The 25,904-nt window shown below is 37.5% G+C and overlaps 1 protein-coding gene across 1 annotated transcript in view; it reads right to left on the bottom strand.

Annotated features, from left to right (window-relative positions):
* The window catches only part of MAP1B (microtubule associated protein 1B), a 93,450-nt gene that overhangs the window by 62,098 nt on the left and 5,448 nt on the right, over positions 1-25,904 (bottom strand). Inside the window, exon 2 of the mRNA XM_039870169.1 lies at positions 22,803-22,904. Within this exon, the coding sequence (XP_039726103.1) occupies positions 22,803-22,904 (102 nt within the window). The remainder of the gene's footprint in view (positions 1-22,802; positions 22,905-25,904) is intronic.

Below are 25,904 nucleotides of genomic sequence, written 5' to 3'. Positions count from 1 at the left end.
TGGGCATCAAAGACCATTAAAAACCTGCTTTACAAATTAAAGGCTCGTGGCTATCAACTCCTGTTCAAGGACCTCCAACCACTTGGTGACAACTGTCCAGCCCTGCCTGCCGTGATCTGAGGTGTGTCATGGTCACCAGTGCTATGGGCAGATCAAAGGCAGAAGAGAGGAAAAGATGGGGAAGACAAAAGCAAGAGGACGGGAGAAGAGCGACGTGCAGGAACAAAGTGTGGATCACCTGGGATGGATAGCTCCAATATCCATTGGTACATGGTGCGGGTGTGTAGGGTGCTCCACCCTCCCCTGGCCCATCCCAGGTGATGCTCTAGAAGACACAGACACCAGGAAAAGCACGTGTGGTCATGCCGAATGTGAGAGGCAGTGGACATCTCTAGTAACCGAGAGGTGCAGAAGGTGGGCGGGCATCAGTGTACTCTCCCTAACCCCAGGAGCTGCTGCCCAGAGCTGGTTTATTGTGTGGCCATCCTTTCAGTCACAAGGACCCATTCTCTGAGACCGGGACTGAGACAAAAAGGGAACAGAATAAGATGGACACTACAAACCAACCCGGGCCCACTTAGGTCTTGCTTGGCCCTTTATTCCCCAAGGAGGTCTAAAGTCGGTGGCAATTTCATTCATCTGCGTAGGAGTAATGTGATTGCTTCCATAAGCATAATTTTACCTCTTTTCAGATGCATTCTTCTTACTTGAAAATTATTGGATACATGTAAATCTCCTCTTTAACATGTTTCTCCTGTTATTTGTGTCCTTGTCTCTACCACAAGCTTAATATAGAAAGGCTCTATTTTCCATTCCTGTTTCTCTACAAAGAAATATGTAAGCCTTATTTAATAATTCTCAAGAATATGTAATAGTTTTTCTCTCCATTTTGGGTACCTCTTCGAAAAGCTCTATACCAGTGTTCTTCAAAATGTGGTGCTCAATACTTTAGGGTGGCATGAAATTAAATGATGAGTAACAACCATTATTTTTTAATAGAATAGAATAAAATAGAAGAGAAAATATAATGTGTTGCAAGATAGTAAGAACAGGTATTGTTTTGTGAGACTTTTGTTTCAGTATTATACATATGCATGGGTTATACTTTTTTATGCTGCAGTTAAGGTAAAAGAAGTTTATAAAACATTCCTGTACTAAATATCTCTGAATATAAGTTTATCCATAGGTTAAACAATAAAATCCTCTGAAATGGGCCCTTCTTATATACTAGTGTACTGGATGCAGATCTGCTGAGCTAAAGTCTCAGTTCTAAAACCACCTCTACCACTGATGGCATGAAAACTTGATGATAATTACAAACTTCGGTTTTTACACAAGAAAAAAATATATAGTTAAAGTATATACAAGCTTTGTTCATATTCTCTGTGATATACCTCTACTTTCATTTTGTGATCTCCAAAAGAATTAAACTGCCTTTCTTACACTCAAATGCAGTCCTTTTCAAGGACTTACGTCATGGTAACTTATTATTTAAAAAATGACAGGACCAGGATGACATCAGATGCATCTGATCCAAGGGTGTGACCCAGAAGGAGCCTCGATCCGCCTCAACATTGGCCAGACACCATAAGAGACTCACCCCTCACCTTGTGGGGCTCAAAACTACAACAGAATGCCAAACTGCAAAAAAAAAAAAAAAAGAATAAACATCCAGCATTGGAAGAAAACTCAGACTTCAGAAAGTTTGGTGACTTGCCCAAGGTTAAGTACAAAATGTATTAGCAGAGCAGCCAAAATGGCAACCCAGGCTTCCAAGTCCCCTCCAGTACAATTCACTTTGATACAGATTAAACATAGAGGCACGGACTGATCCTAGAGGTTACCATAGCTGGAGATAAGAGATTAGTAAATTTTAGTCTCTATTGGCTGTTTTTTGTATTTACTCTAACCTCCTTAACTCAAACTGACATCTGTGGCTTTTCGTGCCATGTTATTATTCCACTACATACTAGTTAGAGGTTTCTGAGGTTAGTATTCATAGGAGCTTTCCAATCTCTGACTCAAATGAGCTCTATTTTCCCCAATACATATAACTTACTATTGAATCCCATTTCCATGAGAAATACAAAAGCAATAATGATTCGTGTCTCCAATGCTAAGCTTACCGGTTTGGGAAATGCTTACACTTTATTCTGCCTGTAAAATAATATATACCCACTATATAAAATGTAAAAAAATAAAAATAAAAAAACAAACAAAAACAGAAAAGGAGTAAGAAGATTGAAATAATTTGTTGAGTTACTCAGTCATATCTCATTAAAATTTAGGTGTATTTTGCTACAAAATGTCATTAACCTGAAAAATACCTTCATATCCTCTGCCCTTTTCATTGATTATTACATATCAGTAAAGATTCTTTAAATATATGCTTTATAATGTGGTCCAAATATTGCATCCTATTGATGAATCATTATTCATTACATCATTTACTATTATTGAGAACTTTGGGTTTTTTTCCCCAGCTTTCCACATATATAAATAAGATGGCAATAGGCATCTTTTTACATAGTTGTGCGTGAATATTTCTGCTTATTTCCATAGAATAAATTCCCAGTAAGGAATTACTGGGTCAAAGTGTGTGAGCATTGTTAAGACTCTTGATATATATTGAAAAATTCCATTCCAGAAAGGTTGTTTATATCCTTTTTGGTTAAGGTTCCAGAACATCAAAATTTGAGTGTGCCAATTATGAGTAGTATAATTTTTTTTTCAGGCGAAGCAACCCTTGGTTGACCTCACAGATTGCAAGGAACTCGTCAGCTTATAATCCCTTATTTTTTCTTTTTTTTAATATTTTTTACACCTATAGTACCTGGTCTTCCTAGGTAGAAGTACTTCCCATCCAAGTACTAACCAGGCCCGACTGCTTAGCTTCTGAGATCAGATGAGATCGGGCTTGTTCAGGGTAGCATGGCCGTAGATGAGCAGTATAATTTTTAAAGCCTTATTTATATATTAAAAATTGTATCTTGCTTGTTTATATTTCTTAAATGATTGTCTGAACATTTTAATACGTTTATCAGCCATTTTTTATCTCTCACTCTCTCCCAGATCCCTCTCTGCCCCAGCTGTGTTTATGTATGTGTGTGTGTGTGTGTGTGTGTGTGTGCGTGCGCGCGCATGCGTGCATATTAAATGTTCATATCTGTACCCATTTCTCTATTCAAATGTTAGGGTTTTATCAATTTATTTGTAAGAGTTCTTTATATAATAAGGATATTAAACTTTTGACTGGGGCAAATACTTTGGGAATTTCTTTTAATTATATAACAATGTAAAGTGACAAGATGCATTGGATTCTACTTTGTCACCAAGCATAGCAATAACTCATGCCACCTGCTGGTTAAATACAAAACAAAACAAAATAGATGGTAAATCTTCATATTTCTAAGATAGGATACAGAGTTAATACTTTTTCCATGCTGATTAAAGTGTTAAAAACAAAAAAAGAATGGATGATCGAAGTTACTTATAACATTCCATACACAGGGGTCTTATACTAAGAAGCTTTGTTCACATTTAAATATTTTTAAGGTTACTTCACTTAAATGGATAAATAGGCTTTGACTCTTATTACACATTACTAAGAAAAAGCAAAGTTTAGTTCTGAATCATCTCAAAGCCATTTCTGGTATCAATTTTGTACATAGGTATGTGTGCCTTGTTTTAAGGAATCGTTAAGAATTGAAAACCCAAATTTAACAGTCAGATGAATGCAGAGAGGTGGGCTTATTATTTATTTTTACAAAAGGCATTTTTTTTTTTAAAGCAAGAGCCATCGTCAAATCAGAGTTCTCCTATACACTAATATGCTCTAGTTGTAGATCATTTAAAATCAAACCAGGCTTGATTTGGCCAGGTAAATTAAGGGAAGCTGCTGCCACTTAATTTAGCGAAGATGGTTCTGACCAGTTGAAGATGAAAAAGTTTTAATGTCATTTGACTGGAAAATATGGCTTAATGTGTGGCTTACATAGTAAACTGACCTAGGAAATACAATCCACTCAAAGGTTCTACACAAACAGGCTGTCAAAATGATCAACTAAGTATAGCAACAGGGCCAACAGGTCATTGATTTCGCTCATATTCATGGAGGTCAACAGCCAAGCTACAGCATCTATCACCGATTGGTCTGCCATCCCTAAGAAGATAAATGGAATAAGCTGCTTTGTAAAAAGCCATCCTAATGAATGGACTGCACTGACTTATGGTACTGTGAATTATTACTCAGCCGTTGAGAGTTCTGATGTAAACAAAAATGTCAATCACTCCAATAACCCTGCTGATTTGTGTGCCAGAAACACAATGAAAGCACTCAATCCATTGGGTGGAAGAAGATGCAGAAATTTCAATCTCTCTACAACTTGTAATGACCAAATGTAAAACACTCAAAATCGAGTTCACAAAGTTTTAATAAAATAAATTTTTAAGCTGTCCTTAAGAAAAAGAAGACTCCCGTATTTATTCACTCAGCAACCTCTGGACACAATTTTCTTTGTAGGCTGACTTGGACTCAGTTGACAAAATTTACAAGTTTATAGTTTAAAAGGAGAAAGCAAAACAAATCAAGAACAGATTCTAATTGGAAGGGAAGAGAGGGGCTGGCCAACAATCAAGTAGAACAAAAGATTAAGCCAAGTCTGATTTGGTGCAGGATCTGAGAGAGGGGGAGGGGTAAAACAATTATGTTTCTCAAGGAGAGGCAACTGAGAATTTCTCCCTTTTCCTATCATCTAAGTAAGAGGTCTTGGGAGGTGGGGCGGGGGGGAGGTGGAGGACATATTTTAAATTATACCAGGGAAATAAACCCACAGAAGAGGATAAGCCTTGGATGACAATGCTATACTGAGAGCTTGGAGAAGACACACTTGAGGCACTGGGAAGATGACTCAACTGTTCCATTAGCTGCTTAGGAAAAGAGCATCTGGCCATCTACAGACAGCAATTTCAGCCTCCAAAAGCAATTGCTAAATCCTTATTTGTAATATGTTTCCTATGAATTCCATTTACGTTCAGGTAACTTGTGGTAAGAGAGCTGTCTTTTATTTCAGATAATCCGAGGAGTGCTGGGAGTGGAGGAGGAGGAAACAATGGCAATGTTTCATAAATTCAGGAGAGAAACTTGGAGAAACTCAGAGAGCACATGCACACGGGTGAGTCTAGTGCAGTAACTAACACTATAAATAGCAGATGCTCAGCACAAGTCAGTGCCTTCTCTTCATTCCATTTGAAGGCAACAGAGCAGGTGATTCGGATTTTTTCCTTTCTAGACATTCACATAGAGCTTGGCACATGCAGGTTTCCTCCCCACCAGACAACGGAACACACTGACCTTAAAGAATTGCAACTCGGGACTTTGAGTAAAATCCAGTTGTGCTACACCTCAAAACCAAGTGTGATTTGGAATCTTATTTCTAAAATATTCTGATAAGCAATAATCGGCTAGATAATGGACCTGAAATGTCAGAGGAGGAATGAGAAACAGCTCACCAGCTACCTTTCAAGGCAACACCAAAATAAAAAAAAAGCAAGGCCCCGCGGCAATCTGGATAGAAAAGTATCACTTGGCAGGAGGGCCGGATTTGGATGGGATCCATCCTTCTTCAGGGGACAACTCTGTTCCAAAGAAACAGGATGCTAAGAAAATTCTGGTGTCCAAATATAGACATTTGAGAAACATCACAAGGGTTTGAATATCTCCCAAGAAAAATCTGTGGAGACTTTTTAAATTCTCTCAGTGTTTTGGCAAAATTCAAAAATATTAAAAGTCCAGAGTCTATCTAACCGAGGGACCCTAATCTCACAGCTCCGAGGTCTGTTTCCCAGGGAGGGAATCTAGACTGACAAGTCAGCTCCCTTATCTGTGTCTGCAAGACGCTGAAAGAAATTGGAGAGAAAAAGGGAAAAAAGGAGGCTGCCACCTTTACTCACTGGAGTAATAATAATAAAGTCACCTCAGAACACTAGTCTGTTTTCTGTAAGAAAAGAACTTTTGGAGATGAAAAACAATCAGTAGGTAGCAGGTACAACCCTATGAGGTGTGGGCACTATTGCTAGTTAATTCCATCATAGAGATAAACAGGCTCAGAGAAATTCAGTTCACATAGCTAAGTAAAAGCCAGAGCTGGTATCTGAACCCAGCTTTTTTGTGGCAGAGTTACCGGAAGATCGCTCCAAAGGAGAAAAGGGCTCCTTTTCCCCAAGTCTGACCATGATTTTCTTCCTATGTTTATTTATTTATTTTTTTTGGAGGAGTAGGAAATGATTGATAAAAATTATGTTCTTCCATGGACTCAGCTCTGGGCTCAAAGCATCTTCAACATCAGGCCTCTCTCCCTGATTATTATTATTATTATTATCATTATTATTATTATTACTGTTTTCATATGGGAAGGGAACTAAGAGCTACCCTGAGATGTAAGGAATGAGCCTTTAAGATATATTCGATCAATGCCATCAGGAAAAAGAAAAACGTTTCAGAGGTCGATGGGGCCAGCTGTCTGCATGCCCCTTCTACCCAGCGGTGACCACAGTCTTCACTTTCCTTTTTTAGGGCCATTTTCTTCAGCAGGGCCCAGCAGGGCTTTGAAAATAATAATAGTCTGCTTTTGTAAGAAAAGGAGCAGATTTCCCAGGCATGCTTTGTGTCCCAGACTCTTTCACTAATTGATAAAGTGGTGCTACAGAGCACATTTCCATTCAAACAGCACATGTCTGCTTCTACGTTCTCAAGTTTTTCTCGTGTTTTTTTTTCTTTTTAAAAATTTCTCCTATGAAGTAAGACAACAGTTCTTGTTAACGAAATGAAGCAAAACCAGATTCTTCTTAATGAAAATGAAAATGTCAGTAGGACTTCTCTCTTCATGCTAATCCCCTGTTTGACATGCAATGACATCATTCCACAGAAGCTGGGGACGAATGTAATGTCTGCTGTAATTACAGGCTTAATATGCAGGATAAGGGAGGTGACTGTGAGGTACAGGCAAGCCCTTCCCACTGGGCCCTCTGAGAATACAATCGGACCCACTAAAGCAGTGATGGAGTCTTGCTGTGATAATACTAAAAGAAGCAGATATCAAAGCACTACCTTGGCCATGGATTCAGGCTTGATCTTCTGATGCAAACCTTATACCCTACCAAATAACCATCTAAATTAAATTGCATTTTTTCTTATTCAACCAAGTCAAACTGTAGTGTCACACAAGATAACACGTATACACTTAAAACTCTTAATCGCAAACATACAGAAACTAAAGGTAAAAAAGAAAGCTGTAAATTCATCAAATGACACTAAGGATGAATGTGGTACTTCTTTTGGCAGAGCTAGAAGTTGGGAGAAGGGATTTTCTATCATACCACAAAGAAGAGAGGGATTTACATAAACTTTTGAAATGTGTAAAGTCCTGATTAGATAAAGACAAATGGAAATTTTTTGCTCTGGGGAACTTTAAGTATAGGGAACTGATAATGCTATAAAGAAACCATAAACTCGAACAAATCATAGTTGAATAATAATGTAGATTTTATATAGTTGTAAATGTCACAGGTCATTTGAACATTACAACAAGATGAACCAGCTTTTCCTTCTTGGCTAACATTTCTTATTCATTTCCTTGAACTGCAGGTTAAAAGCATTCATCATTAACAAAGATTTTCTTCTTTTTTAAAAAAAGCACTTTTATTTAAAAATCTTTTTAAAAAGAGATAACAAATTCAGTAAACTACTGGTTTATAGTACAAAATATCTGCACTTTATTTAGCATAAGAACGGAATGCTGTTTATCATTGAACCAGTCAAGTTTACCAGAGAATTTGTTTCGTACAAACGATATGTTTTGAGTCTCTCTTAAAAATACGATTTTAAAGTGTATCCAAGATGCCAAAATGGCACCAATTTCTGTAAGTATTATAAATTTTCACAAATAAGATTATATCATTTAATTATTACTTTGAGTTGAAATTGGGAAGGCTGGTGTGTTAATATGGAAGCAGAAGAGAAGAGCTTAATATATCCTTATCCAAATTTATAAATTTCTGAAATATCCATAAAAATGCACAAGACCAGAAAAACTGATTACAGTGATTTAAAGAGATGGCTATATGCTGAAAAGTGGAAGGTAGAGGGAGGGGGAGGAAGAACTGCACCAAAGGGAACTGAAATACATGTTTTTGAACACTATTAAGCATACACTCCACCTCGGAAAAACAAGACACACATTAACAATAGCTGACATTCACAGAGCACTTAACTCGTTCCAGCCGCCCTTTTATTGCTTTACAGGTCCTATAGCCACTGAATTTTCATAAAGCCTCTATAGGCAGGTTTATAGATGAGGAAACTGAGGCACAGGGAACTTAAACACGAGGTGGATGGAGCTTGTATTTGAACTTCGGCACTCTAGCTCCTGAGCCACCACCCTTTACCATATTGCTGGACTTAAAAAGTTCAGAATATTTCTGACTCGCTCTTCAAACTTCTGCCCCTAAGTCTAGGATGCAAAGACCAGAAACAGAGGTCTCAGTCCCTTATTGCAGGGTAACTGACACCTCTGTTCCCTCACCTTCCCACCCCTCCTCCAGCCCAGCATCTTCAGAACCCAGCAGAGACTGGGGGTACAAGAAAATCCACAGTCCTGCATTACAACCAGAGCTAAATGGTTTCTTAGGAAAAGCATTAGAAGCAGAAGCAGAGTGAGGAAGAACCCAGGGAGGAGTACATGCTGATGGATGGTCTTTCTCACATCTTATTTGTACAAAGAACTGCAGGTCCCAACTAATTCTCTATCAAAGGCAGACGCTCTGACAGTAAGATAGATGATTTCTTCCCAGGCCAGCATCCCACGCCAGATGAATGAATGCCTGCTGGACCACAGACACAGGGTGGGAGACATGCACCTGAATCCGACTTCCAGGTTCTCGTTATGAAATGGTGAAACTGCCAGCATCCAAGTGGGCAGTGAGAATTGCTAAGGAGTCTCCAGAAACCTATGTATTAGCAAATGCTGAGCCTGGACAGACCTCTCCTTGTATAAGGAGGGAAAACAAACAAAAAATGGGACCTCTGAAAAGATTCTGAAGCACAAGACAAAAATAAGCATTGTCTTGAGACTTGGTGGAAAACCCTATCTTTAAAAACGAAAATGATATTTGGTATCCACAAAAGATGGCAGAACAATAGAGTGGGCTGCATACAGGTGGAGATTTAAAAAGAAGCCAGTGGAATCAACAAAAGCATTCCAGGAAAGACAAAATGCAACAGCAAAATTGAGATCTGCATCTAAGGGAGAACACATGCAAAAAGATCAAAGAGAAAATGATGAGACAGAGGATGAGTATAAGAATGAATTTGATTATATAAAAATTATACATATTCTTAAGGCTGAAATCAGAGCCACAGGAACAGAAACAATGAATAGGATATACGGAAAAGAACTTGGCTACCTGAAAAAGACCAAGGTCTGCAGACTGAAAGGGTTCAGAGCATTTTGGAAAAAAATAATGAGAAATACATATATCTCCACATTCCTTTACAACATATTTTAATTTCAGATAAGAGACAGGAGAGTAATTAATATTTGGAAGTGAGCAAATAACAGAAAGTTCATCTGTATGCAACTGAATTTTTAACATCTTCATATAAAATCCTATACAGAACATGAAAGTCTATTCTATATTAGACTTATTGGTAAAGTCAGGTTTTGTTTTTTCAGTAGAAGGCACTCGTTTCAAATAATGCATAAGCTATCTGTTTCAGTCATATCCTCCGGGTTAAAGAAAAGGCATTTTAATGTGAAAACGTTGAGATTTTAGATGCAAGAGATATTAATGGAAGAGGAGGAGTGGACATTTAAACCAGAAGGTAAATGACAAATGACTTATGATCAGCGGTGTGATGCAAGAAAGCTGCTTATAATTAGTCTGGAAAAAAAAAGAAAAGAAAAGATAACATCATAAAAGATGACTGGCCTAACAGAACCTTGACAATTACCAGGTGACTATCCCCGAAGCAGGAACAGGGAAGATGCACCACGTACGTAGGATATGTTTCAGAGGGACTCGGGAACCATAGTCAGGCTATGACACAAACCTTCGAATTCTGATCCAAATATTTTGGTTGCTTTACTCTGCTATAATCCGGATTTTTGTAGCCTAGCAAATTTGTAATTAATCTTCCTTTAAGAGGTCGGTGAATATTCAGATAGTTCCCTCTTACTTTCATTCGTAACTCAGAGCAAACTAATGGAATCCTTACAAGAATGATAATATCTTCATAGAAATATTTTTAAATTGTGTCTATTTAATTGTTCCTATTTCCTAGGAAATGTGGTACTGTAACCTTGCATTGATCCCTGTGAAATTCAGTAAATACCTGTATATTCTAAAACCTGTAAAACTAAGCTGAATTGCTAACATTGCATTAAAAGAGAAACATAAATACAGTGTCCAATGTCCTAAATATAAAAAAAGCTTTCATCGCAAATCTCAGCTCTGTAAAATTCTCTCACTTTTTCCCTCATGAGGTCAGTTTCTTCTTTTACACCCTTATGTACACCATATTCTCTTCCCTCGTACTTAGCATAGACTGTAAAATATATTTGCGTGACTATTTAACATGTGTCTCCTTACCTTGGCTGAGCGTTCCATGGAAGACCATGCAGGGACTGTGATTTATTTTACTTATTATTGTTAACCTCAGGATTTGACCCAGTACGAGATCCCAAAAAAACAAGCAATATACATTTGTGGAATGGATAGATTAGGGTACATGTTTTCATTCACTGTTCAGCCAAGCAAGTTATTATATCCTAAGAATTTCAAAGAACTTTATACAAATAACACATCTTGGCTTTACACATTGGCTATGATTATTAACTTTAATGAAAATCTATTTTTTTTATATATTAGAATGGCTTTTTTCACTATGGGTTGATGCTATTTGACACAATAAATATAAAAGGAACCTTAGAGATAATAAAACTGAAGTTCATAAATGCTAATTTGCCCACATAGCACAAATCTACTTAGCAGTACAAGAGGGATTAGAGTGCAGACTTTCTACCCCCACCGCCACCCTCCAATGGTTCTGTCCATTGCTTCTCAAGACACTGGCTCTTAACCAGAGCTTTTGGATTGCCAAGTCTCCGAAAGTAATTGATAGTTTGTAAAGAAACATTTTGCCATATCTCAATATTTAAAGGAAATCTGCAATAAAAAAAAAAAAAATTGTTTGCAATGTAATCACTGCAAATGTTCAGATTTCATGTGCAGCTTAATTTTAAACCTGGGAGCTAATTACACTTTCTCAAACTAATGATACCTCATTATTCATTGTCACACACATACTAAGTCGGTACTGTGTGCCAGGCACTGTTCTAAGATGCTTTACCAAGGGACCTTGGCCTAAGGCCTCCTTAGTTCCATGGTTAAAATGTAATTGTATTCCTTTGCTCTTATCATTCAGTTGCAACTGGGAAAGAGCCATTTCTGAAAAGTTAGAATCCGGAAAGTTTAAAAAATCTAGCCCTCTGATTCAAGCTCTTTGGCCTCCATTTTTCTCATTCAAAGTAGGTTTTTGTTTGGTTGGTTGTTTCTTTTCTTTCTTTTAAAGTTGTAAGGTGGAGCTTTGGGGGGAGTGGGTAACTAGTTTCATATTTTTGATGAGTCTGCCTGCCAAGCACAGAAAATCCATTTGCTAGCTAAAGGATTCCAGCAACAGAAATTTCTATCTGATGGAATCATATTTCTGGATGAACCTGGAGTAAGTCAATTTGTCAATTTATTTCATTTATATTTATATGCTGAAATGTTATTCCGAAGGCTCTGGATCGTCTCTATTCTATATATAAAACAATTAAACAAAAATAAGACACAGTATAATAATATGTATAACTAACACATTATGTAATGTTTCTTTATAAATCGGGTCTTGATCTCATTACATGTTTTAAAATAACCCAAACTAGCATTATTTGCATAAAAAAGGCTGTGATTGGAGAGTGGAAAGGGCATATTAGGAAAAAGGGGAAGAAGAAGAAACAAACAGAAGAGAAAGAGATGGCATTAGACGGAGAAAAAGCCATGAGTGATACGGATGAGAAAACAATGGAAGAAAAGGAGGTAAACCCATATAAAATGATACTCCTTCATTCACGGATATTTACTTGGATGTTCTAATGCTTCTTTAAAATGGAAAAATGTTTTCGAAATAATATAAAAGCTAAATCATTCACACACATACAATTACTTGTGTGCATGTAAATGTCTACACAATTTTAGCCCCACAACCTGTCTACTCCTAGGATCTAAAGCTATTCTGGACAATCTTAAAGCACAGGCAATAAGCCTTTAAAATTAATCTCAATTATCATTTCTTCTATCACTTGGCTATTTTTTTTCTGTTTATTAGCTCATTAGGAGGTTAGAAGATGCATGAAAACAATTACCAGTTCTAAAAATTATGTCTTCATATGCAAGAGATATAGGAAATAGAAAGGAAAAATGGTTGGGACTTAGGATGAGTGCACTGGTTGTATATACAACAGGACAATGTCAATGTCCTGGGCTAACGCATATTTGCAAACTCTGACATTTTTTTAAAGCTATTGAGAAGATTGCTGTTGTTACTCTCTCCACCCTTCCTTTCTTCCTCTACAGCAGTCCTGAGTTCTGCAATATCTAGAACCAATGAGTCAATTTCAGAAACAGTTTATCAGCCAGGGATATCCATTGTTCTAGGTAAAAACACAATCATACTAGTACTGACGCCTCCTTTTCAACCGTGTAGTCCCCACAAACATTCATAATGAGGACCTGAGGCACAGGGGACTCTCCTCCCGAATCACCCAAGGAAGACTCAGTCAGATTCTTCAGTGTTTGGGTTCCAAGTAGGCGGCAAAATGTGTTCTCTTGTGTGAATACATTTCTCCTAGGCTGTGCTTCCAAAAAAGGCCAGTATTTGCCCAAGGAGTGCAATATGTCTTTTTTAAAAACTCCCTTTGAAAATATCACTCTATTTGGGAGAAGGAATAACAGATTTCTAAGTGCATGTTTTCTATAAATAGTTTAAGTATATCCTGGACTAATGTATAAATTTGGTTTAGCAAATCTAAGTTAATTCTAGATACATTTGAGGTGTTCATATAAAAGAAAGAACTATATCATTGAATTCTAAAACTTCAGAAAATAACAATCCCACGAGGAATTATTGGTAACTCTCTATTAACCAGAATATTTAATTAACAAGACCATTACATTTCTCATCCACGGATATTATTATTCATGTTGTTACTGTACACAGATTATTTCACTAAGGTTTTAGAATACTCCATGAGGTTTGCTTTAAAAATAATATTACATAGAGGTTTTAATGAGTGAATTAAAATAAACATTTTTTTGCAAACATGCTCAAATTAGGGATGGGACAGATTTAAATTGTTACCTGAAAGGTATTAGATACCAACAATCATATGATGTATTAGTATAAAAATCATTCTTCCTTCTGGATAATCATGACTTTCTGATGATTACCTGCATGCAAATTGTACACTGTCAGTAACAATTTGATTCAAGCACTACTTCCCAAGGGAGTTCATATCTGCATGTACTGACTTGTTAAATCACGTTGTGCTAATTGATGGTTCACATGACAAGATATGCATAGCTGATCATGCTTATTAAAACGGAGACCATTCTCAATTAGCCATAACAAATGATGTACCTGGCATTTTTAACACATTCAACCTACAGATGATCCCAGAACACATAAAATTCAATCTTCAGCCTCCTTCCAAAGGACTAAGCAGCTAATCTGAGGCTCAATGCAGTACCAAACACCAATGTGGAAATTCTAATTATAATGGAAAAAATGCAGCTATTTCCTGTTTGGCTTCAAGTACATAAAACACTTTTGAAATACTTTTCACGCAGGTGTTTGGCATTGTGCAAACATCATTAAGTTTTGTCTTGTTTGGTTTGTCTGCAAGGTAAAGACAGATGGAAAAAGCCAAGGGCCAAGAATTCCCAAACTAGAAAATCATCCCGAGTGTCACAAAGCTGTGCATTTTCCTCTAAAATTAATAATCCTAACAGATGGGACAGGTAGATTTTCTAAACTAAATTCTTTCATTGATATTTTAAAATCTGGATTGAAGACCATTTTAAACAGAAAATACGAGTACCCTTCTACATGTCAGTGATGAGGCAATTTAGTAAAAATTCATGGACTCATAAAATATAAACACTGGAAGGGACTCGGAGATCATTTAGTCCATCCTTCCCCTAATTGTATTCTAGAGAAATCTAAATCTCTGGGAGAGAATGGTGTTAAGAGTGCCTAGTCAAATAGGTTAAGGAAATTTATGGCTATACAAAATTAAATAAATTTATATGCAGTTACATACTTTATGGCTCCTCAAAGGATAAGATCCAGAATGCCATAGTTCCCAGACTTATTCGCAATGGAATTCCTTCCCACTGACTACCTATTAATGTTTTACAGAACTAATTGCTGGCAGAACCAAGTTTTAGTACCCCGATCTTGTCTAAGTCCTTTATTTTGCCAAAGAGAATGCCTCACAGCAACTTTTCAGGGGGGTACACAGGCAATAATAGTCTCAGGTGCACTCAGAGCGGCTGTGTTAGGTCCAGCTTCCAGGACTCTGGAGAGAGAAGCAGCTAACAACACAAGTCCCCTCCCTGCTTGCCCTGATCCAAGAAGAGCTGACTCAGAGCTCTCCAAAGTGTCAGCTCTAGCTTCAGGGCAGTGAACCAAATACTTCAAATTTAGTTCTATAAAACCTTTCACTTTCACAACCTCTCCCAAATGTCTTCAGAGTCTGCCAGGGGATAATGTTCCAGCACCCAAAGATGAAGACAATCTTGAAACCAAGCCTATACATTCAGTTCAGTTTTCTTCTCATGGGAGAGGGTGACTCCTTAAAATAACAATTCTGCTTTGGGAGAGGGTGACTCCTTAAAATAACAATTCTGTCTTTTCATAATTAAATTAAAGGGCTTACCTTAAAATGTAGCTCTGAACTAAGGAATAATTAATTCAGTTTGGATCCAAAAGTTCTTGGTCACAAAGTGAATCTAGTGCATTAGTTCTGTTGTATTTCTGCTTCAATTTGTGTGGATAATGATTTTAGTGCATATTTCTTATGTGTGTAAATTTTAAAAAATAGCCTGAACAAACAGAATTTACACAAGTATCCTTCTGCAAAATTTCATTTGACACATATTATACACTAACTTATTCTATTAGCCACCTTATTGCTATGCTCAGTTGGAAATAACTCTCAGGCCAGGATTACTTATACATCTTATGGCCTGCAGAGTTAGGAACTGGAACAGTGTCTTGCTACAGGAACTATTATATAAATATTTAACCACAGATTGACTGATAATAGGACAGCTTCTAAAAAGATATACCATATACTGTGAAAAGATTATCCCCTACTAAATGGATTAGAAGATGAGTATCCTCCTGCCCCCTCCTCTATTTTCCTCTCTCTCCTGTCTCTCCTCTCTCCTCTCTCTCTCTCTCTCTTCTCTCTCTCTCTCTCACACACACACACACACACAGACACACGCTAAAAGGGGAGGAGTTTTTTACCAAGCAGTTTTCACTCATGTTTTGCAGGTCTTTCACAAACGCCAAAACTTCTAGGTGAGAGTTCAGAAGGCAGGGAACAACTTTTCAAAATGGCTGAGGAGTTCTGCACCAAGAACGTTCTTGGTCGGGGTTGCAAAATGTTTTCCATCTTTAGTTTTATTACTATCAAATTAACTTCCTTAAATGTGACATTTCCATTGACTGATATTTCAGTAACCAAAAAGCAACATCTATATGGAGCAGTGTCCTTGGGGCAAGGTGTACTCAAAATGTGATGCTCCCTCAGGGTAGCGCCTGTTCCTTCCCCAGACTATCACATGAGATACAAACAAGGAATTTGTAAATTTGCTCAAAATGCTCAACTTTACTCATAGCCTCCAAAAAAACCTGTTAATTCAAGAAAAAAAAAAAAAAAGAGCAAGCAAAGGGCAGATCTAAAGGATTTTCTAAACCAAGGCAGTCCTTGAGATGTTCATATTTTATCTTAAACCTTTAGACGATTAACCCCACAAGGGAATTTTTAGAGGAAACCTCAGTTTGAGTCTTTAAAATGAGATGTACAACTACAGATAGAAGCCACATCCAACAAAATACCACCTTCCCTGGGCTTTTTTTGTTTGTTTTTAATTAGATAATTTCATTTTTCAATCGCGTGTGCACTTGATCTTAGCCAAAAGGCCAAGAAGCGATTAAACCATGTGTAGACTCTCTTGTTGCATTTTCTATCAGCAGTTACCTCACCAGTCCAGACTACAGGCAAGTCTTTAACATAGGCCAGAACAGTTTATTAAAATAACATTATTTTTGTCTTGTGTTTATGTTAATTTCTCCAGTTCCTGTGGTCATTTTTAAGTATACTTCCCCAGGGGCACTTCTTTCTTTCTCACATTTCTCTACAACCAAGGAAATCTGACTTCCTAGGCAATAGAAATTACGCATAGACCACAGCAGAGAAAACAAAAGCGTAAGCCCTGGAGTATGATGTTTTGGGATACTTGATGGTTGCCTGGGTAGCGTTTAATTAGTCCTGGGTTTCAGCTGGGTGGGGGAGAGTGCTGGTACCTGGGTAACCTTTGTCACTGCAACTAAATCTGTGGTTGAACAATGAAAATGCAATGCTTTTTATAATCTTCATTCTCTTCCCTTCACTTCTTCAGGAATTCGAGTAAATCTCAATCTCTCTCTCCCTCTCTCTCTAATTTACACTCGCAGTTTATAAATTAAGAAAACACTCTCCGTTAGTGTTTTCCGAAGCTGTGAATGACATTTCCCCAACTAAATTATACACAGTGGAGATACCTTATTCTTCCATCTATCCCTTTACAATCTCTTCATTATTAATAAACACTCAAAAATAGTACTTGACTTTTTTTAAAAGAAATCTATTAATTTATGTTTTATTCCTCATCTTCCACCATTATTTCCAGCATGTGTCCATAAATGCTGAACAAAATGCCCCAGAGAAAAAAGTGCAAAAGCAAGCAGTAAAGAATAAAGAGACAATAAATGCTTAATGGTTTACTGATGTCGCATGCTTAAAAACAAAAAACAAACAACGAAAAACTCTAGTAGCAAAAACCATGGGCTCTCTTTGGTCTCTGCAATGAAGACAAAAGCCCTGATATTCAGCATGAAATGCTGTTCTTCGTTGGCAGTGTTAGCAGCTGTTCTGGAATGCACTTAGCTGGATTTAATGACGGGTTACTGACATTCCCCCAAATGGATACTGGGCCCAGGCAGCCAATTTTCTGCCACCTTCTTGCCTATCCATATCTATGTTGAGTGGTTCCACAGTACCCATCAGGAACCGCTCGAGAGCCATTACAATCAGTAGAGTAAAACATCTTTTTTACTCCAAAAAAAAAAAAAGAGATGAATATGTATTTCTAGGGTAGTCTGAATGAGCCATCAAGAACCCCAAAGAATGAAGGCACCTGAGTGTCAATGAAACACCATGTTATGCCTTTTTGTTGGCCACACCTGCACCAGAAAAAAAAAATACATATATGTGTGAGGATCTTGAGCAAAATGTAAACCTTGCAGGAATTATACCTTGTGTTGTATACACTACAAAGTTCTTGTCCTTCTTGGAAAGTGTGGCTTTTCACCATTTCAAAGGAATGAATGCAAGTGGGGGCGACCAAGCAGCTGACACATCAGGCAGCAACATGTGAATGGGAGCACAGGGGCAGGAGCAGAGGGTGGGAGGGGCTGCTGCTTACTCCACTGACTTCAACCCAGCCAGGCAGGGAAGGCTGAGGGGCAGGGGGCATGTGGAAGAAAGGCAAGTAATTTGCATTAAAATGGGAGTCCCCTTCCCAGGCGAGCAGCAACGACCTCAGTGGATGTTAAACAGGGGTCTGGTTACTTCAACAAAAATGAAGCTCTCCATTTGTCCTTTTCTTCTAATACTAGGATTCTTCCCATAACCTTAGATGATAATGCAATGAGAAAAGGTGAGCCGAGTGGTATAGGCATGTGGGCAAGTACCTGAGGGAGAAAACGTGGGGATAAAGGATCCCCATTCCCTCTGAAATCATGGGCTCCTTGAGGGCTAAGTCAGCCTCTTGAATGCAACTGAACATACATTTGTGTGCTTTATTGTTTAAAGGTTGGGAGCTGGGCTGAAAACACATTCATTACTCCCTGTCATAGAGCAGTTGATGCATTCTAGGCACATACAATTAGGCTATAATTCTGTGCAATGACAGACTAAACATACAAGTCTAGACAGAGAAAGGAGACGACTGAAAATATTCTTAGACCTTTGTTAAGGGCATTTTAGCATTTTCTTATCAGTCTACTGGCAAATATTGTAAAACTCTGCTTCATTAATGTCAAAGGGAGTAAAAGATTCGCATGACTTAAATTCAAGGGACTCAGTTTAAATTCTCCATCAAAAACCAGTCTCGAGGCCAGATATTATTAGCAGTCACTCAGCAAAAATCTGAGGATGCTCAGTTGTGGTTCGTTTACCTTCTGGAGAAAAGGCATGAGTTCCTAAACAGAACCACCCATATACACATTACAAAATCAAACACATTGTATGAAGGTTTTTGCGAATGTGATTTAGGAGTTATAAAACTAGTGACAAAATATAAATATGCCACATTCTTACTATTTATTCAGTTAACTAAGAAAATAAACCACAGAAATTTTGATTTCTTAAAACTGGCAGTCTATAGTCACTTGTTATTGGAGAGTGTAGACAAAAGAATTGAGTAATAGAATGGAGTGGAAGAGGTTGCCCACTGAAGGGGAGCAGAATACATGACCTCAAAATACGTCACTTTTGCATGTGGATTTTTTTTAACTGAAGGCAAGACCCAGCAGACTCAAGAAAAACTTTTACTTTGCCCTTTCCTACCTAGAAGGATTTAATTAGGGGGCCTAGCTCATAGAAAGAGCTATCACTAAAGATAACTTTTACCTGAATGACCTACCTGTATGGCCAAGCAAACATCTAATTATCAAATATCTGCTTCTCTTATTGTCTTGTGAATTACCCTCCTTCCCTTTGAAGCTCCAGACCCTTATTCTATTCCTTAGCTCAGAGTGGCACATAACCCTCAACTGCCCAACTTGCCACTGGATCTCATTGTCTTTGTGAAGTTAATCTGTATTATGTTAATCTGTATTAATTCTCTTGTTAATCTGTATTATGTCAATTTAATTAATAGACCAGCTAAAATAGAACTTATAAGCATAGAGGAAAAATTTTCCTCCCCTACACTGATTATCACCGATAGTAAGAAAGCAGACTAGAACCCTCACCCACATCAGCATCCTCACATGGGTACCAACAGGACCATTTTGCAAATGGTCTCTAACCCTGCCCTAAGGTTCTCTATGCCAACGCCTTAATGCATTGCTTCCTTTCTGCTCTCATACCCAAAGGACCTTCCTAAACTCAGTCATAGAATGTTGCTTCCCCTTACATATAATCAGCAGTTCTTTCTGATAATGCTGAAAGCAGTTGTTTCTCTGAGAACATCTTTAACACAAATTTTAATGTCATTACGAAAAGGAAGCCAGCCAATATCTAACGCCAGTATTTCCCATCGATAATAATAATCACCAAATATACAAGTCAAATAGATTTTCAACAAGGGAGACAATTTTAACACTAGCTTATGTTTATTATTTTGCCATGTAACAAGCACTGTTTTAAGATCTTTACATGTATTAATGCATTTGATCCTCAGGAAAATTCTATGAGGTAAAAACGATTGTCCCTTTTTTACAAATAATAAAACTGAGGCATAGAATGATTAAGTAACTTGTCCAAGATTCTATAGCAAATAAGTGTTAGAGCTAGGATCCAGAATCTACACTCTTAATCATTATGCTATGCTCCTAGGGAGGATTTGATTTCTCAAAAATTTTTAAATTATTTTAATTGGAAGAAGTGGCACAATAATGGGAAAAAAGACAATTAAAATTAACTTTCCTTCTCCTGTCCCTTGTACTAGAAATGATTTGTATTTGTTGTTTTGAAATGATGTCTAACACAGATAATCATGGTGTACTTCCTATAACCCCTAGGAGATATCCTCCTCTATCGGTATATGTAGGAAGATATAAAGTTCAATTAGGGAAAGATGCAAATAGAAATGGAGAATGAAGCATGGTAAGCCTAGCTCTATTCTTATGGTGGGACATAAAAATGATTCTCATCCAACATGATTAAGGTACAAGAAACATGCTATAATATATAAATAAAAATTTTAGGATAGTACGTGAATTTATCAATATAAGGAAACAAGACTATTGCTCTATTTTGAAAAGACTCAATTGTTGAACCTTCACTTGAGCGAAAGCCTGAGACATGTTCACGAAAGAGTACCTAACCCTTTCTCTCAAGAAAGCTGGTCTTGCTTCAGTCCGGCTTAGATGTGGCCAGAAATGTTACATCAGGGCAAATCAGCAGAGAACTGCTCTGGGCACAAAGCAGATATTTGTTGAAGGATTTTCAAGGAAGGTAATGCTGCAATAGGTTTGAGAGTGTTAGATGGTCCTAGATGACTGACCATTCATTCCAACAACTGTAGTATGTCAGAGATGGATGGAGCTTATTGATCCCAGGACTCACATTCTGGAGAACTAGAGGACCCACAACCTCATATTACATTACTCCCACCTCGTGCAGAGAAGGCATCGTATTCCAGGTTCCTGCTCAAAGAGTATTTGTTCAAGATGACTAAACCTTTCGGAGTGGTTTGAGACCTGCAATCCTGAAGAAACAGGCAAAATGAACCTCAAAACCATGTTTAAATACCTGTACAGGGGGTAAACTAGTACAAGGAAACAAATTTAGTTGTGCTGCCTGTACAAGCTGTTGGCTGCATCAAGGCTACCACCAGTCTTTCATAAGCGCACTCTAGACACAGAATCTAGCTCAGCACTGACTGATATGACTAGGTAGGTAACCAATCTTTACTGTAGGTGACAGCAGGAAAAGGAGGGAGATTAGGGTGCATTAAGCCAAAGTGCTGTTTTTTTTTTTTTTGGCGGGGCGGGGTGGAACCTGACCTTCCTAGTCCACTAAAGTAATACAGGGTACTTGGTCCAAAAATAGTTAATTCTTGAGCAATTCTTGCAGCCTTTCATTCTGCAATACACATCTGTCACTCTATAATGTTAATCCAAGTACGAATGAACACAATGGAAATCACAGGCCTCACTTAGAAAAAAAGCGGTCTTATAAACAGTAGTAGTAAAAAAGCCAGAACAACCTATAGAGAAAGAATAAAAGCTTGAATTTTACATTTTGAAACATACTTGTAGGAAAAGGGTACTTCCCTTATTTTTCTTTCTGTGAGATGATTTCAAAAGTCGAGAAGATATATAAGGCATAAAAACACAACACAGTAACAATCATATACTGTACCTTTACTTTACCAAATCATGTGTTGTCTGATAGTGTCTGGATCATTCTCTTTTTTTTCTCAGTGCAAAGATACTTAAGAGCTGATTTTTCGCATGACTTTGCAGCAGGTTTAACTTTTAATGAGCCAATTCTTGCTATGTTTTTGTTAACACATTTACCCAATTCCATGCTTGAAAGCTACAAATCCTTTGATAACTAGAATGTGGGAGATTTTACTCTAATATCAAACTCAAAGAGAACCGAGACAGTCTCATGGGTATACTGCTGTAGCCAAGTATGATTCATGAAGGCAACGGCATTCTATAAGTGGCTTCAAATTTCAGTATATACCAGGCTAACTGAATATGATGTGATCAGTCAAAAAAAAGCCTGAATCTCATTCCTGATTTTATATCGATGACAATAAAATCAGCAATCACACAACAAAATCATATAGATGGAAAAGTTTTCTTTACTCTTTCACATAAAATTTAAGTAATATTCAAGAAATAAAATGCAATGCATTATCTATGATGGATTAATGACAAAGCTTTAGAGAAATATGTCCTAGGTTTGGAGTATTTATGAGCCAGCAACTCTGTTCATAATCCTAAATGTGACCAACGGGGAGAAATATGGGTCACCACTCACAAGAGGAAGACAAGATGGGTGAGTCTGACTACATTCCCAGTCTTAGAAGTCAAGGTACAGCCCCACTGAGGTAGCTAGTTAATGGTAGCATCTTCACGTATGACAAATTTTTGCATCCTTACCTTTAATTTTACTGTAGAATTCTTTTTCATCTCTGAAAGAAAAGCTATTTTAACAGCAGTTTGGAATTTAAAATTTTTTTTGCCCACACTAAGAAAAGTGGGTGATACTACCACAATGAAATGATGATGTATATTTCATTTTGAAATGCAGATATTTCCTTTTGTGGGTGAAGAAGGGAGGTTGTGGGATTCTGGAGGCATCCAATTTGTATTCATAACTTCGTTTGAGTAAAATTAACATTTAAATAGTTGGCAAGCCCTTCAGGTCCTAGAATAGTGAAAAAATTTACCCCAGAACTTAAAACCTTCTAAGAATCCACAAAATATATAACCCACATAGCAATAACTTAGAGTTGACTTTCTCAAAACATGGCTCTGTCTAACCTAGTAGATAATAACAAACACAAAGAATCCTTTAGCAAAAAGAGAAAGTCTTTTTTGATTCCCAGGCAAAGCTTTCTTGCCAATGGCCTGTTTCCTTATCCTTTCAAATTCTAGGTTAACAAATATCGAACCAAAGCCTCACCTGGGACCTCAGGAGAGAATCTTGCCGAGTGTCGGGATACAAAAAGTTTCAGTTCTTGGTCTAAGTTGCATTCAATCAGGTTTGTGTCCCATGATCGGATTCCTAAGGAGGGAAAAGAAGACAGGTGACAACTTTCAGTTAGTCATTTCAGAATGGTTTGGAAAACAACACTGTAACACCTCTCAGGCTTTAAGGGAGGGTGTGGAAACTCCTTTTCTGAAGAGCTTGGTGATAAGCGGTGGATGCCCACAAGATGGGAGGGCTAGGGAGGTCTCTCCACCAGGCCACAAGGGAGGGATAACCAGCAGCGTGGACTGAACTTCTGCCCCTCATAAAAACATAAATGCTACTTTTCGGAGAGAGAAAAGAAAACAGTTATTAGGAAAATAACAGGCTGTACTCCAGGGAGGGAATAGAAAGGACAGGAAGATGGTGAGTTCTGTAGCAGTTAAGAGGCCACCAGACAATCTCTGGCTTTCCCAGGATCCACTTGTAAGTGGCAAGAGAATGTAGGATGAAAGTAGGGAGAGAGATATGGGGGCTGACATTTAAGTCCAAGCCTTTGTTTTTAAAATGATGTTTTTTCAGTGTGCATAAACATTGTGTGTACACATATAGTTTCTTTTCTTTACTCATCTCATTTTTGACCTTGGTTTTTCAATCCCTAGATATCAATGCAAAATTTGTTATCTTATATAAAAAGGCTGGATCTCAGCCTTCAAGACTTGGCCTGTCTGTCCTCCCAGGCTTTTATTTTACCTGAATAGCTTGGCAAGCAGCTCTTTCATTCACGATTGTTAGCTGCGTCGAATTTTTTTTTATCCAAAGGCAAAGAAATGTGGCAACATTTTATACTTTATAAACTTTCTAAAAAATTGGGGGCCATGAACTGTCTATTCTCACAGAAGTTCAAGTTTCCATTCACTAGGCTAGAAGCTGGGGGGAGGAACACTGAGACAAGGAGTACCAATGCCCTACCTCCCTAGTCTCTTCCTTTCTCCTTCCTCTGCCCCTTCTCAATCCTGCCCTCCCAAACGGGATATCTAGAGGGGCACTCAGAAGACATCAAAGAAGGGAGATCTGGGGAGCAAGCCAGGGAAAACTGGGGAACCACGGAACTCTGGAGTATATTTTTATATATATTTTTATATTTTCCCCAAAAGACAGCTCATGGTAGAGCCAGTATGTAGCGTCTATGACTGTACCCATGCATGGAGCATCCTTCATTGCCAGGAACAAACCTCTGAACAACAATTATTTATTGCATACCTAGCAAGGCAGACATGAAGATCTAGGTATAACAGAGTAGGTGAACTATCTCTAAGTAAACACCCATTCATTTAATCATTTTTGCTGGTTGTTAGTCGTGCATACAGACTTGAGAGTATAAATGGCAGTGTGTTATTTAAAAACACCTCTAAATCGTTAATGCATATCTGCATTTACTCCCATTTATATCCTGTTCAGTCTTCCTACCTTGCAAAGAATCAAGGTAGATAGATAGATAGATAGATAGATAGACAGATTCATACATACATACATAGATGTGTGTGCCTGTACACACACACACATTACAAAAAGATTCTAGAATCTCAGCTGACTGCACACATTAAAATATCTTCGGATTATACACCAAATATCTTTTCTACTATGGAGAATATTTTCCAATAGATGTATGTCCAATAAATAGAGGTAAAAGTATCTCATACAATCCGTGAGAAGAATTCAGGTGTGAAAGAGTTAACATTCCTAAAGAGGCTAAATTATGAGGGAGAATTTTATGGGTCTCCCTGGAAACATTAACAGCCTCAGTTTGCATTTGCGCTAATGGAACATTTAAATTTTAACAAGAAAGGCATGTTGAGATTTTGTGGATCTTTTTAGTGCCGAAATGATAAATGGGTTTTTGTTTCACAGAAAGCTTGACAGGTTGAGAGGTCTGAATTCATTAGAATATTTTACTTCAACCTATATGAACACTATATACTCCTCTAGTATGAAAAATCGTCGCGCTCCTGTCTGAGCTGCTTCATTAGTAATTGTTGACTGGATTCTCTGTGCTCCAGGTCTGAGCTCTACTTTGTCTTCTGGCTTGTCAAGTTGGGTCAATAAGTTAATAATGAGACATTTGTATTTAAATTAAATTCATACAATTTTTCTGCCTTTGTTCTAAGTTATGTCCAAACTGCTACATCGTTTGAATGACTTCATCTAGGGTTATACACAGACTTGCTCTTACATTGTTGTTTGCCATTTTCCCCTTGGCTTCAATTAACTTGTCATGACACATGCAATTAAATGCTTACTTTACACTTCATAAACTCTTGGTTGTATGATTTATAATTGAGCAATGGAAAAAGTAAGAAATAGTAGATAAAAACACTTAGTAATTTTTAAAATACCCTAGTAAAAAGCTGATAAAATATTTCTCATTTTTACACACCCAATGAAACTAAAAATTTAACGTTCTCTTTTCAAGGGAGCAATTTCTAGCCAAATTATTTCTTAACAATGTATAATCAGTACTACCACTTATAAAATAAGGGTTACAATGGATTTACTAGTTATTTTAGTTTGAAAGGAAATTTTTGGAAGCAGGCCACTTTCTATACCAATTTTATAAATAAAATACTTTGTAATTATTTTGTGCCTTCTACTGGATAATATTAGTAAAGGGAAACAGTATTTCTCAATGAAAGTTCATACTGCATTTAGTAGGTTTATGTATCTCCCCTTTGTGTCTAAGAGGAAGCCATTAGTGGGCCCGCTAAAGCTCATAAGACAAAAAAAAAAAAAAAAAGGTTTTCTATAGCCCTTCCTACATTCTCTTAATTCATGGCTGGAGAGAATAGTTGGGTGTTGGCTTTCAGAAAACAGGTTACTCTGAAGAGGCTTTCAGAAGCGGGTCATCTCATTCCCTGATGGGTTGTAGAGAACCCATGATACATCCTGGCCCCTTTTTTGATTATGCCCCCAGTAAATGCCAGGTCAAGCTCTTTCCCGAGACTTTGCTTTTCCAGCACTCTATGAAGACTGTGCCCCTTACTGGCTTAACTAGTTGGGGGCAAAACAGGACAACTCCACCATTTGGAGATCAATCTC

The sequence above is a fragment of the Pteropus medius genome, unplaced genomic scaffold, assembly GCF_902729225.1.
Source record: "Pteropus medius unplaced genomic scaffold, Ma_sr-lr_union100, whole genome shotgun sequence".
NCBI lineage: Eukaryota > Metazoa > Chordata > Mammalia > Chiroptera > Pteropodidae > Pteropus > Pteropus medius.
The sequence above is the reverse complement of the archived record's forward strand: the minus strand, read 5'-3'. Positions and strand labels throughout refer to the sequence as shown.